This window comes from Bactrocera tryoni, chromosome 4, assembly GCF_016617805.1.
Source record: "Bactrocera tryoni isolate S06 chromosome 4, CSIRO_BtryS06_freeze2, whole genome shotgun sequence".
NCBI classification, from domain to species: Eukaryota; Metazoa; Arthropoda; class Insecta; order Diptera; family Tephritidae; genus Bactrocera; species Bactrocera tryoni.
The window spans coordinates 15,973,239-15,988,974 of NC_052502.1; the positions used below are offsets into that span (position 1 = coordinate 15,973,239).

Here is a 15,736-nt window from a genome sequence, read left to right on the forward strand (position 1 = left end):
GTGCTTAATCATATCCTTCATATATACAAATCTAAATATTTCCAAAAAAAATTTCAGTCTTTTTCCTCCTATTTTTGATCTGCGACTTGATCTTAAGCTGCCAAAATGAATCGCATCGTAAATGCATTCTTCCCCAAACACGAAAAAGTGACTGATCCAGAACAGACTCAAAGATTTCCACAATTCCCACAGTTCACAATCGAAGAGCTGCTACTAGCCGCTGAAAAGCGCAATACCAACAAATCACCCAGTTCGGACGGGATTCCAGCACAAATCCTAAAAATAATAGCTACAGAGCGAGCGGCAGTACTATTGAATGTGTACAACGCCTGCCTCGAAGCCTGAATATTCCCTGAACCCTGGAAAAAGCAACGGCTGATACTAATCATTAAGGGAAAAGGAGATTCCAACTTGTCATGAGCATAACGTCATACTATGCATTCTTACACGCCAAGAAAGGTCTATGAAAGGCTACTTAAACCCAGACTCGAAGCAGCTATCAAGGAAGCCCTGACCGGGAAGATCAACTCTAGAAGCAATAAAATACAAAATAATAGTGTTTAGATGTCCGCAACGCCATAGCTTGATGGGTGGATATGATCGACGCTTTCGAATAAAGCTTTTAAATCGCCGACTACCTGAGAGCTGTGGTGCGGAGTTACTTTAGTAACAGAAAACTGCTGTACCAAACTAAAGAGGAATCACAACAGATACTGACCACGACAGGACAGGTCTAAGCACAGACTTGTGGAACATTAGCTACGACGTTATACGAAAACTCGAAATGCCAGACGAATCGTACCTAATTGACTACGCGGACGACATTGCACCACGAGACACAGAATAAGCGCGTAGAAAGCTTAATCAGGTCATGATACGAACGCAAGAATGACTCGACATGCCTACGGAAAAAACAGTGCCACTACTACCTCGAAAAAAGAATGCGAAAGACTACGCATATTCTTAGGACACAAAAAGCAGTCAACTACCTAGGTGTACGCCTGAATCCCAAACTAACCTTCTGATTACAAATCCATCACGCCGAAGAAATGTAGCGAAAATCACTTCCCAACTTAGCAGACTAATGGCCTACATAGGTGACCCCAGCCAAGAAATGAGAAAGCTCCTCATGTGTACGACAATCAGCGTTCTATTATACGAAGCTGATATCTTAAAAAGAAAAACCGGCTTAAGGTGCCAGAGTGCCCTCAGAGTTGCATCAGCCTACCAAACAGTGTCAGGTGATGCAATATTAGTTAAGTAAGTAGTATTGCCCCAATTGACCTGGTATACAAAAAGAAAAAACTGGGAGAGCTAAAGAAAACGTCCGAAAACAACAAGAACGCAATAGAACAAAGAGAGGCTCTATGTTCCACCTAGGAACTACGAGAAAATATATATATATAATAGAACAAAGAAAGAAAAATACAATAATAACATGCAAACCATGATGGGAGAATGAGAGTCGCGGCAGATGGACCTTTACTTATGGGCAAGTCGTTCAGGGAACTTTTAGGGAGTTTGTTTGCTTTCTTTATGTACCACACGTTCATCAATAGTTTCTAACGCTCGCAGTTAGCTTTTTTTTGATATGAAGAATAGTTTATGTTTCCAAATAGAAGAAAATGTGTCGATGCAGACGCAAAAACTGTGGTCAATGTCTGCCCTCAAGCGCTTAACTTGTCATGAAGATGGTATAGCAGCTATGAATCTTCATTGGAATTAATATTTCGCGCAATAAGGTGACTGAAGCTGCCTTCCATTCACCAAATCTTGGACAGTGACAAATCGAACAACAATTGGCATAAGTCTCTTAGAATGGTATAATCAAATAGATAGAATAGCAAGCAATTGTATCACTTTAAATACCTATTAATTCGTGGTCTTCAGTATAGAATTCCTTTGGAAAACTTTGTGATGCATTCCCCTAGAAACTTTGTGGCAAAAACAAGCGAGCAGAGAATGGTGAATCGAAGACGCCAATGGAAAACAGATTTAGCATGCAAAACATTTTGTTTTTATGTTATTTAGACTTTTTCTCTGTGGCCAGGGTTGTTAAAGTTATATTTAATTCTTTGGCGATTATCGGTTACTATATTCATTCAAACTTTCCGGAAAACCAAATATGTACCATCAATATGGCAACACTACTTGTGATACAAAATCTATGTACTAGTGTTGATATCTATCTTTGTAAATATGTAAGTAAGCGTCTGTTTCCACCCAAAGAGCGGGAAAACTTTTTAGCTTTTCACTTTCAGTTTCCTCGCTTTTATCTGATGACGTCGCCAACACATACCAACAAACACACATGAACACAGACAAAGCTAGTTATATATGTATGTATATGAGCAGATGCATACAAACCAGTGTAAATATGTATATATAGATGTATACACATACAACTACAAACGCATAAGTAGTTTAGCTGCTGCTGCCCCCCTCCGCCACCGCGCTCCGTGCTGGCGGAGCAAACTTGTTGGCAACAACTTTAAATGCACGCTTTCTTCTATGCTATTGCTGGCTAGAAATATACGCTATTGGTGTTATTTTTGTTGTTGTTGTTGTTGCACCCAGCATTATGACACACTTAAGTGGTTTTATTATGAGGTTAAAAACTTTTGAAAGCTGACACTGAGCGCATTCCTTTTGGCGCAACTATTCATACAGCGAAACCGCAGTCAAAACAACAACAATAATACCAACAACAGCATATATAAGAGTTCCGCCAACTAGCAGTTAAATAGTAACGGTATGCTAGTTGAAGTTGTGGAAGGAGGCGCTGGCGTGGTGGTAAACCACCCACTTCCTACTTGCCACATGGCGGAAAATGGTGGCAACACCGGAATAGACACATATACAGTGGAACATTTACATAAAAGCACATATATGTATTCATAAATGTGTGTGTGTGTGTGTGAAGTTTTGCATTCAGCCACATGCACTCACTCTCGCACTTACGCTTACTTGCAGCCATGGCGGCGCACGGCTGTGTCGGCACTGCTTGGTGGCAACATTTTGCTGGCGGCATAAGTTTTTAATTATTTTAATTGCTCTTAATTTCATGGCGCTAAGTTGACTCGCACTTGTTGCCTCAACAAAAATAGTGAGTAGTAAAAGCAAAAACACCAACACCAACAACAACTAACAAACAGAGTTTGCAATTGCAATAAGTGTGTGTGTGGCAATGCAACCGTAGGCAGCAGGCAGCCAGCTAACAGCCAGCGAAAACTACCGTTAAAGTCGCTTAAGTATAAGTTTCTTGTTTATTTGTTGATTTGCTTGTTTGCCTGTTTGTCTGTTTGTTTTCCTATTAATTTTTGCTGTTTGGCTTACTGTTACTCAGTTGCGCTTTTTGCTGTTGCAACTGTTTGTTGTTGTTGCTGCTGTTGTCGTTTGCCGAGCTGACTTATTTAATAATAACGCAAAGTGAATTACTTACCATCGCACTAAATGCATAAGTTTCTGATATGAGATTATTTATTTGAAGAGTTGCAACAACAGCATAAAGCAACAACAAACTAACGTGTATTTGTCATGAACAAGTGGCAATATATAATTTTTAAAAACATATGAGCATGTATTGCAAATGAAATTATATCTTAAATTTTTTCTGAGAAGGACATAACTTGGGTATACTGATTTACCGCAAAAGCGAGGAAGTACCTTTCAACTACATACTTCATAGCTTTTTTTAAGGGGAAGGTATTGACCGATTGCCTTAACATTTTACATTCAATAATTTTACTCCCCGGGAATTGACATATTCGCTACAAAGTCTGCTAAAATAAAGTATACTATTAGGCATAGTATATGGAATTTGAGTAACAAATTTTCAGAATTAGGATGTAGCATATCCAATTCTATTAATGTCTATTAGTTATACAGATATCTTATACGGATATATTGAATAATAATGAGTGATCCAAGTAGAAGTACTTTTTTCAATAGCCTTTTGTTGACAGATCACTCGTTCACTCCTGAGTCGTGTCGAGCTGTCATGTTATTTTTGTTCAGTATTGTTTGGCATTTCATCATGGAAAAACTTGCGTGGGGACAACGTTTACCAATCGTTCAACTTTATTACGAAAGTTCACATTCTCTAAAGAAACTGTTTCGCGGGCTTCGCTCTACTTTTGGTCAACATATTCGGCCTACTTAGCATACCAATCGCAACAACATCACCCATCTTGAGACCCAGCATTCATTATTGGATAATATTCGACGGAATGGACCAAGTGCAGTGAAGAAAATAAAGGAGGCGCAGCTAAGAGTGTACACGAAGGCCGTGGAGAGTCGTTTAGGCGTCGTTCGCAACAGTGTGGAACAACTTGGCGCATTTTATGTCGAGACCTTAATTTAAAAATGTACAAGATACAGTTTGTGAACGAAATGAAGCCGCTCGACCTTCCGAAGTGACATCGCTTTGCTCTATGGGCTTTCCAAGAAGAACCGACGTTTTCAAGCCAAGTTTTGATCAGCGATGAGGCCAATTTCTGGCCTCAATGGGTATGTAGACAAACAAAATTGCCGCATTTAGGACAAAGAGCAACCTGAAGAGATTCATGAGCTGCCACTTCTCCCAGAAAAAACGGTTTAGTATGATTTGTTAATCATCGGTTAATATTTCCTTAAACATGAAGCCGGTGAGAACGTCATCGCAAATGGCGGCGGTTATTGCGCGATGATGACCTTACTATTTGATCCTTGAAATCTCGGCGAAATTTGTTTCGACAAGACTGTGCCACTTCTCACACATCGCATCAATCAATGGATTTATTGAGAGAACACTTTGCTGAGCAGATAATTTAACGTTAGATTTTTTCCTTTGGGAATATGCAAAATCTAAGTCTGTGCAGACAATCCCGCTTCAATTCAGGCCTTGGAGTAAGACATCATGCGTGTAATTCGCCAGTTAGCAATAGTGCTCAAAAGAGTCATCGAAAATTGGACTCAACGGTTGGACCATCTGAGACGTAGATGCGGTCAGCATTTGAAAGAAATAATCTTCAAAAAATAAATGCCTCAGAAAGTTATTTCAAATGATAATAAACATTCCCCCTTAAATTTGAAGTTTCTGTGTTTTTCTTAAAAAAAAACTAGGGAACCTCGAAATGGATCCTCCTTTACAAACGCTATAAATTCATTAGGAAGTTTTAAATTCGTACATTAGGCAGGTGGGCAGGAGGTGGTGTGTAGTCTCATTGCGCACTTAGGCCTTTATGAGCCTCATTGTCTCACCGACGGGAATAAAGTCCTCTCCTGTCTTCTACGATAGTCATTATCTGGTGTACCTGGTCTGCTGGCATGTCTGACAATTAGACAGTGATCTGTTAGCACTCCGACTAGAGTTCTTATGTCATTCCTTTGCACATTATTCCATTCTTGCCACGTTTGTCTGTTTGTTGAGCAAGTCAGGGATTAACTCCACCGAAACTCAGCTAAATTTATGACATTCTGAGGCTTAGACATTCCCTCATTTTTGAAGTCTAATTGTAGGGTGGTGCTAGTTCTGACAAAATCATCTGTTCACAGTTCCCTGCGATATCACTATGTACTGGAAGCCATTGGAAGTTTATCGTGATTAGAACGTTAGATCCACTAATATATAAAAGCCATCTCTTTCGCCAACTCAGTCGAAACCTTTATTGACTTTGATGATTGCAAAGCCGCCTGATTATTTGTATAAATAGATATATTCCTTGTTCTGAGCACACTCCTTGTCAGAGCAAGAAATATTGGTCTGGTAGTCGAAAAGCGATTTTGGTATCTTATTTAATATGTAGATAACACACCACCTCTCACTCGGTTTCTAGTTTGGAGCCATCCATATAGTTGTTTAACCCTATGCATTGTCTACCTAGCCCCTTTTCCACTCTTCTTTGGAAGGAAAGGCCTCAATATTGCCTCGAATTTAGATTTAACTCTTGGAGATTTCGAAAATCTGTTGTAATGGGAAGAAAAGTGAACTTTTTAAGTATGATAGAAGACCTCTTTTTGCTGCCGACTAAAAAAGGGATTCCCTGAGTCTAATAGCTGACTCCGCTGCCATTTGCTTAAAGAGCAAGACTATTGGCAGTAAGTGTAAAATTACGTTACGTGCCTAACTTGACGTTGTTCTGAGAGCTCTGGCGATACAAATACTGGCTGCTGATTATATGTGCTGTTTCCGGTTCATAAGCATAGATTCAAGACTCATCGCCAGTAATAATACGTTCTTTGACATGCTGGTAGTCGGAAAGCATTGTTTCACAGACGTTAACGCGACGCTGTTTTTCTAAAAAATTTAGGGATTTTGGGACCAATCCTGTTTTCACTTTTCTTAGGTCCAAATGATTTTCACTAGAAAAAAATTCGACAAATGACTTTTCGAACGAAATTTAAAAAAAAAGTCTTACTACTTTTTGCCCACAGGCGTGCTTTTACATCCAATGACTTTTTCGCATTTAATGGCGTTGCGATTTTTTCCGCTACACAAAAACACGCTTGTGAACCGTTTTGCTTACAACAAATGCTCATACATTCACAATAAATCAATCACTATTGTATTACGAATGAAGTTGTTGTTATTGCTGTTGCTGTTGTACTAACACACAATAGACACATAGCAATAAAATTGGGCTGTGAATTCATTGGAATCACTTGTTTTACAAGCAATAAATAAAAATATGCCCGTTGTATGCGCTCAATCACTTGCAAGATGCCGCAGCGGTAGCACACCAAAAGCAACATGCAACAAAACAAAAAAAAAAATTAAAAAAAGCAAATAGCAATAGCGAAATCAATTTACTGGCGGCAACAACAATTTAGCAGCAATGCGCTGACAGCAATTTTCGCCCGAACAATTGATATGGCGGTGCCACCAATGCGAACAAGCATTACGATTACGATCAAATTTACATAAATATGTGTATATGTATGTGTACATATAAATGCTCAACGCTCCTAGATGCTCGCTAGCGCATTGTGGCACAGATAGTTATGTGTGTGTGTGTGTGACATAGGCGGCTAGTGGCGGCTGGCGGCATGCCACAAAGCGTAGAGTAGCAGCAAAATTAATTGCGATTGCGCCTAACAAATACAAATTAAGCTGCGCTCACACACACAAACACACATACATACGTAAGCGCGCAGCGATGAAAGTGCAGCGGCGCGGCAGCACAGCGGCGTTGGTGGTGGCGGTGATGGCGATGTTGGCAGCAACACGATCGATACGATCAATAGATCGTATGAGAACGAGCATTGATGCCGCTTCGCTGCTATTATTGTTCTTGTAGTTGTTGTTGTCATCCACGTCGCCGTCGCCGTCGTCGTCGTCGGCGCAGTGATCGTAATCGCAGCGCGCTTGAAAGCCGCGCCGCCATGTTAGCTGCCATGACACATCATTGTTCAAAGCGCAGCGCGCCAAATAGCGCTTGCTGATGTTGTTGCTGCTAGTTTCCCAGTTTCGTTGGCGTCGGCCAGGAATGAAGACGACAAACCACCGACGACGACGTAGACGACAACAACAATGCGCAGCGCTGTCGCTGTAGCAATCAACAAAGTCTAATTTACTAATTAGCGTCATTCGATTGCCTGCGAACATGTTGTTGTGTTTGTTGTTGTTGCAGTTGTTGCTATATACATATGTAGGCATGTTGTTGACAAAGGTAATTGCAACTGCAGTAGCCAACGCGCTGCCGCCTTTGGGAGCGGTACATGCCGTTGAATTTGTGTACATTTGTTGCATGCAACACAACACTGCAGCACATAGGAAACACTATCGGCGACTTTTTGGATATCCATTTGAAGTGCCATGCGGTACTCTGTTGCTGCCACTTGCAACTTTCCTTCTACTTCAAGCTCCTGCTCCTGTTTTTCTTGTTGTTGCAAGTCTATTATTGATCACTCGCCATGGTCGTTGCTCGTTGGCTTGCAACACCGCATCGTACATGACAGTTGAACAAGTGCTTGCGGCGCTGCTGCCAACCGCTGTCGATTACATTCGCCGGCTGACTGGCTGCCTGCCACCGTTCACCGCGTAGCGTGCAACATCTTCAAATATTGTTGCAACAACTAATTTCACTACTCGTACACGGCTTGGTTGCGCGCACCGTATCACTGTGTCTTTACTACAAGCAACGCCACGCACATTCCCTGTGACGGGCGCTTGTGCGCAATCCGCTTGGGGGCCGCCGGTTGGTTGGCAACGTTGGGCGCCACGTCAGTTAAATTCGACACGCAGCCGCCACAAATGTTGCAACTACAACTAAATAACATTGGTAAAGTATAGTTTGTTTGTTGTTGTCATTCGGTGTCTAGCTACCATTTGACATATGCGCTGGTGCGTGCCTTCAAGCCAAACTGGGAGCAGCTCAAAGTGTCCGAGCAGCTTTTGGCTTCTGCTTTTTCTTCTTAATTTAGATTATGTAATTTTATTGCTCTGATTGTTATATACAGTCCAGACAGCACTTAGATATTGTGACGATCAATAGAGTGTGGCTCTCTTTTGGCTAATCCTCAGCCCTGTGGAGTTGACTTGAGATTTCAGAAGCTCTTAATCTAAACTCGACTGACTTCTCATATGTAATAATGCCAAGTTGTCATAGGTAATATCCCTATGGTAGAGATCTGTTGCTATTGAATACCTAATACTCAGCCCTGTGAAGTTGACTTGAGATTTCCGTAGCTCATAACCTAAACTGACCAAGACCTAGACTGTCTGCCTATACTATATATAGTAATGCCAAATTTTCATAGAAGATATCCCTATGGTAGAGGTGTGCTGCTCTCGGATACCCAATGTCTACAATATCAGTTAAAATGATAAAATTGGCTCGAGGGAAGCACGGAATAAAATTCAAGGACAAATTTAATACGGATTTTAGGAAAAAGTCGCTAGATGAAATCCTTTATGCCGAATACGAGCGGAATTAAATTCATTCATCACCAAAGGGTTGGGCATGTACCACATCTGAATGTTTTTTGACTCCATTCATTAATTCGCAGCTTTCTAGAATAGAAATATACGCGTAATAGTCGAGGGTTCCTAACTTATTTTTAATAGACATATCAAGCAGTAAACTGCACGACTGCCTCTGTTTAAATTAACATATTAAAAACAATCTTACTCTCGAACCTTTGTTCCAAAGTTATGCACTGGAAGAGGGTGGGTTTACAGTAACTCTATTTTGCTCAGCCAACGGAGTGGAATGACATGAAAGAGCTCAGTGAAAACATAAACTCACCAATATACTATTAATTTCCTTACTAAGCCTATCCGTGGGCACATTTACATGGCTGATCTTGGCAAACAAGAGAGTTTTGGAATTATCTACCTAAGTCAAGAACAATTTGAACTTTCCATCCTTCCTGTGCTGGAACGCGACAAAAAAAACTCATCAAGTCATAACCAAAGACTAGTGGATTCGTACGCATTTCTTCTTCTAGTGGGTTCACTAATTTTTCCGACCTGAACTAGTCTTTTGACCTAAATAATCACAAGCTCTTTTAAAATAAAAATCCATTCAGCCTGTTTTAGTTGGACTCACAATAAATTATATTCTCACTGTTCCAAATATCTTTTAACGATAAAGAAGCCTAACACTACCTCTTAAAGAAGTCGCCTGGATAACATTTTTTGTAAATAATGGTCTAAGGTTCGATGGGTCGCGTACATCTTACCTTGGGTTAGGTTATACTGGTTGGCTTTCACGTTTGTCTCCTTTGTAATGCCACATCGATGTTCAATCGTGCAACATTTCAAAGTTTAATAGAGACTTGATATCTTATTCTAATACCACATTCAGTCCCTTGAACTAAGTACAAGGATCCTAGATTTCTTTGTTTCTTTTATGCCTACTTTCTGCATCAGTTATCGTTGAAATGCAAGTCATTTGTGACCTGCGACTTGGCCAACAAGCGTCCTTCAGTTAATTATGTTACCTTACATATTATCTTGGCGATCATGCAGTCCCTTAAGACAATCCATCTAGTTTAGTTATCTCAGCAGCTTTCCCACACGCAAAGACTTCTGTCTGAAAGATACTGCAGTATTCCGGAAGCTAAACGTTCGCCTGAGACGTAGCACCGAGGAATAGATCCGGGCTTCTACTCTTTCAGCCATTGACCCATCTGTGTAGATGTTGAAAGTTCCGCTAGTGGGTCCCATTTCCCTGTACTATCCACTATCCATCGACCTGTCCGTGAAAATGTTGCAAGCTTCGCTGATGAGTCCCATAGCCGTGATATATTTCAAGCTTCACAGAGCCCAAAGGCTACCTAATGGCTGGTTCAAATTGGAAAGAACTTTACAAAGGAATATGATTCCGTCGAAATTGCTGAAAAACAGAAATATCGAACTTTTCAACAAAAAATTTTAAAATTATCTTTTTAGTTTATAGCAACTTAAATCTGTGTTTATCTTGAAAATTTCATAAACAAATATGTCCTCTTAAATTCTTTTCCACTTGAGTAAACAACCTCACATGAGTTCCCAATGAGTGTTTACATATATTCTTTATAATATTCTAAATTGACCAACAAAGCAATGAAATAATCAGATAAAGGTGTCAAGTATACTGCTATCAATAGCTCCAATGTGCGCTTAATGATCATATGATACTGAAACCGCATACCTTCATTCCTTCAGCCTAACATCTCACGACCTGCTGTGACTTGCATTAATGCTAAACGAAGTGCCCAATTTATCAATTGTACACAATTGCGACTGAAGTCAACTTGTAAATAAATCAAAAATTAAGAAGAAAGAAAGATTTCAGCTATCCACGACTTAAGCTTAGTGAAATTTTGCGACCGTTAGACCAGTTGGATATTCATTTAGTCTTGCTATAACCGTGTGCCACAACGGATACTAAGCGTGTGTGCTTGAAAATATTCTAAATTTGTTGCTAGCAATTAAAAGAAAAATATTAAAAAACTAAATTTTTCGAGCAAAAGATGTTTTCGTTTCTTTGCTTATTTCGAAATTCGAATTTAACGTGAAATTATGGGAAAACTACGTACATGTGTGTATTTACTCGGTGTGATAATATTAATTTTATGCATTTTTTTGGAGGCCATAGAAGCGGGTAGGTAATGGTGGTGTTAAATGAATGCGAAAAAGTTTTCAAAGGAGTGACAATTGCATAAAAAATAAATTTAAATAATAATAAATTTTAAAATAAAATTAAAATGAAATCAAAACTTAAATTAAAACTAAAATTAGAATAATAGAATTTCACTTGGATTAAACAAAAATTAAAACTAAAACTAAATTAAATGAAAATTATATTATTTAAGGTAAAATTCCAATTAATTTAATTAGAAACCCTTTTTTAATAATTTTTTTTTTTTTATTACTATTTTACTTATTATAATAAATTAAAAAATTAAAATTAAAAAAAAATTACTTAAATTATTTAAAATAATAAATAAAATTAAAAAATTAAATCTAAATTAATTTTAATTATTATAAACAAAAGAATTTAATAATTGTAAATAATCTTTGAATTAAATTAATTTAAATAGGAACTAAAATGGTTTTGAAAAAATTATTTTTTAATTTTATTTATTTTTTCAATTAATTTAATTAAAAAGTTATAATTTTTAAGCCAAACAAAAACTAAAATTAAATTAATTAAAATTATAATTATTTAACTAAATTAATTTTACAAAAACTATTTTACAAAAGTAATTGAAAAATTATAATTAAATTATTTTATTATTTAAAAAATTATTATTTATTTTTATTTATTTTTTTATATGTAGTTTTTTAATTAATTTAATCCAAAAATTTTAATATTTATGCAAACAAAAATTAATTAATTAATTTAATTTTTTAACTAAATTAATTCTACAATAATTATTTTACAGAAATAATTAAACAATTATAGTTAAATTAATTTATATAAAGATTAAAATTTAATTTTAATTTTCCTTCAGCTAAAATATTATAATTTTTTAATCAAGCTAATTAAAAAAATAAATAAAATTAAAAAATTTTTTTATCAATTTCTAAGAAAAGCTAAGCAAAGCTTAAATTTGCATATAGTTAGAACCTTTTTAAATATGATTAAAAGCATGTAGTTAAATTAACTCAAAATTTATTACTTCAATAAGAAACTAAATTAAAGTGCGTTTATTAAAAAAATATGAGAACAAATAACAATCTAAATTAAAATTACTTAGAAATTCAATTAGTAAAACAATTAAATAAAAAATAATAAATTTAAAATGTGAATATTGTGTTTGTATGTATGTGTAAATAGGTAATAAATCGAATTGTTAAAAAATATAAGTAAAATTTTTAATTATAATAAATTAATTAAAATAAATTTATTTAAAACCAAATTATATATTAATTAAAATTCAGTTTTAGAGAATTTTTAAAAAGAAGTAATATTAAAATTAAAAAAAATCTAAGGAAAAATTAATGAGAAATTGTGAATAAATAAATTAATTAAAATTAATAAAAAATTTATTACTTAAATGTGATATTATTCGAGTAATAAAATAAATTTAGCAAAAGATTATTATAATAAAATTTGTTGGAAATTAAATTATTTAAATTAATTAAGTTTGAAATACAAAACTGAAAATTAAAAACATAATTGAAAATTAAACGAATTATTAAAATAAAAATTAAAAATTCATAAAAATAAGAAAATTATAAAAATTTACAAAAATTATAAAAACAAAGTTAAGTTAAATTTTAATAGTAATCTAAAAAAGTCCAGTTTTCTAAACTTTAGTGCATTTTTACCACTCCCTACTGTGCTTGAAAATTTTACAAACTATTACTGTGAACGTCAAAACTTATGTACATATAATTTACTGTTTTATCTAGTAATTGCATTATAACTGTATTATGTCACAGGCTGGAGTGCACAGTGCTGGCGGAAGCACAATTCCGGTTCCATACAAACGCCAGATGGCGAGTTTAAACGTCCCATTGGCATACTGTGTACATACCGTTGCATGCTGTGGTTTCCACCAGTGTAAGTATCTTAGAAGAGAGTGTGAAGATCAAAAATGTGTAGAATTTGTTGTTTTTTGTTTTTGAATAGACTCTAGATTTATATGCATTTAATGTTAATATTATAAAAATTAATCATACTTTTATTAACACATATTTTTTTGTAAAATATTAATTTGATTTATAAATTTAGGAAATAATTAATAAAATTAAAATTTTTTTAAACTTAAATTTTTTTCATAAATTAAAATTTTTTTATGAAATTCTTCCGATCTTTTTATTTATGTTTTATTCTTTACAAAAGTATATTTATTTATTTTTTTGCTTTATTAATTCTATTTTTATGAAATGTGTCTATAAGCTTGTATCATAACGTTAAAATTTTGTTGTTTCTAATTAAAACATTATTTATTTAATGATAATTTAAACTCGATTATTTACGATAACTTTTTTGATCGATAATCACTATTTTGTATTTATCAAGAAAAGACTCTTGGCTGCTTTGCTTCCCACAAACATATAAAATTTTATTGCTAAGCTCGATTGCGATAATTTATCGATAATAAGTAATAGTTTTTAACGATAATTTTATTTCCTTTCGTTTTTTTATGTATTAATTTCGTTAGTAACGAATCAATATTAAATTATTGAATTGTTTTATATTTGAAATTTGTATATCGATATACATATGTATTCAATTACGTATGTTATCCAAAGAAAGAAAAAACGTTTTGTGAGCTTCTGCTTAATCTAAAATAAAAAATATTTAATGTTAATTTTATATCGATTAGTTTCGATAACTTTTATATCGATAACCTCTGGTTTTCATATCAAACAAATCCTTATCTTGATTTCAATTACTATTGTTTAAACGTATTTATTTCGTTAATAACTTATCAATATATATACATATATATGTATATTCATATCATTCTTTTAAAGCTATTCTGCATGTAATATTTATCGGTAAATTTAATTTATTTATGTACATATGTTACTTTATGAGAGAATATCTTATCTGCTCCTACTTAAAACTAATATTAGTATTATATTTTATATTAATTTAATATCGATTATTTTCGATAACTTTTCTTTCGATAAGTTCTATTTTGCATATGCTTAAAAAAATTTCTTGGTTATATTGCCTTCAATTACTACTGCTTTTCTTTGTTTTTACATAATTATTTTGTTAATAACTAATCAACATATTTTAATTTCATTCTTTGAAAGCTATCCTGAATGCAGAATTTATCGATATACTATTTAATTTATTTATATACATTCAAAAAACATTTGCCTGCTCCAACTTAAAATTAATATTATTATATAATTCATATTGTGCTAATTTATAATCGATTATTTTCGATAACTTCTTTGGTCGATAATCACTCTTTTGTATATGGCAAGAAAAGGGTTTTGGCTGCTTTACTTTCAAAAATTATAATATAAACTTTTATTCATAATAATCGATATTTTATCGATAACAATTATTTCAATATCCTTCTTTTAAAATTATTTATTTCAAAACAACAACATCTTTTCAGTTTTCCTTACTGCGAATTCATTTTCGATCTGCGTTTATCGCGGCATTTCACCTCATTCCCTGATTGCTATGAGATACGCTGCAATGAGACCTTCAGCTTCATCGGACCCTGAGGCTAAACAATTTTTAAATAATAAGTAAATTCAATAAATATTATTATAAACTATTTTAAACTACTTTTTAATTGTAAATAAAATAATTTTTGAATATTTAACCAAATACTCGCAAATAAATCGCTGAAAATTTGTTGCCAGTGTTTCTATGAACTTTATATGAACGTACGTACATATCTCAGTAAAAATACCGCGCAGCAACTAACACGCACACTATCGCAATTAGCCTCGCCGTGTTGTTGTATTTGTGATTCACTTGCTCCAAAGTGACTTGAAAAGTTTTTAACTTTAAAGTTGCAGACAAACAAAAGCATTAAAACGACAATTAAACGTCTCAGACTTGTCTGCCACACTGATAAGCGGGCGCAGAGCGGCAACAACAATTGCGCGGAAAACACCTTCGACACAAACACACACACTCCCATACACCCATTTGACTTTGGCTGTCTGTCGGGCAACATCAGAAAGTATGCAGCAACAACTCATACCCGACTATGGAATTCGTGAAACGAATAACAAACTTTTGGCATAAGTAGGTCTGCAACTTCCGGCTGCAATAAAAGCAGCAAAAACAATAACAACAACTGCAACGATAATGGAAGTAGCAATTGTATAAAATCAGCATCAAGTTTTGATGTTGCGACTTTCACTATCAGCGCGCGAGGCACACACACTCACTGTTGTATCTGAGTACAGTTATAAAATGGTGTGAGTTATGGCATGCCATTTAAATTATGAATGTGATTTAAATTTCATGAGGAGAAAAAGGATGCGTTAATGAAATTTTTGATTTCTGGAAAGTTTCTATAGAGAGTGATGAGCTTGAAGATAAGACGAGAAAATTAAGAGTCCACTCAACTTTTTTTCTTCAGTTTATTTATAAAATTAAATCATATGGTCAAATAACAAAGATAAAGCTTACGAGTTAACAAGACTCTAGTTCGATGTTCTGACTTATGTTCTACCCGATCATAGCCTGATCTTCCCATTGTTTCTACTTAGAGAAAAAGTTCTCAATTTCCAGCTCAACCTTCCTCGGTATTTTCAGAAGTATCAGTATCTTTCGGATATGGACATAATGCAGCTAAAGGCTTTCTATGTATATATAATAACGATCTTAATATC

The 15,736-nt window shown here is 34.9% G+C and overlaps 1 protein-coding gene across 1 annotated transcript; it reads left to right on the forward strand.

Annotated features, from left to right (window-relative positions):
- The first annotated feature begins 10,809 nt into the window (after positions 1-10,809).
- LOC120775017 lies at positions 10,810-14,664 on the forward strand. The gene is made up of 3 exons (XM_040104968.1): positions 10,810-11,069; positions 12,857-12,977; positions 14,500-14,664. The coding sequence occupies exons 1-3, from the start codon at positions 10,988-10,990 to the stop codon at positions 14,609-14,611; spliced, it is 315 nt and encodes a 104-aa protein (XP_039960902.1). The 5' UTR covers positions 10,810-10,987; the 3' UTR covers positions 14,612-14,664.
- Positions 14,665-15,736: the final 1,072 nt, after the last annotated feature.

Bases quoted from the DNA above. Each gene is read 5' to 3' on its own strand.
- LOC120775017 (XM_040104968.1), top strand. From the start codon at position 10,988: ATGGGAAAACTACGTACATGTGTGTATTTACTCGGTGTGATAATATTA. The intron at 11,070-12,856 runs GTAGGTAATGGT...ATTATGTCACAG, and splicing joins TTTGGAGGCCATAGAAGCGG to GCTGGAGTGCACAGTGCTGG. The intron at 12,978-14,499 runs GTAAGTATCTTA...ACATCTTTTCAG, and splicing joins ATGCTGTGGTTTCCACCAGT to TTTTCCTTACTGCGAATTCA.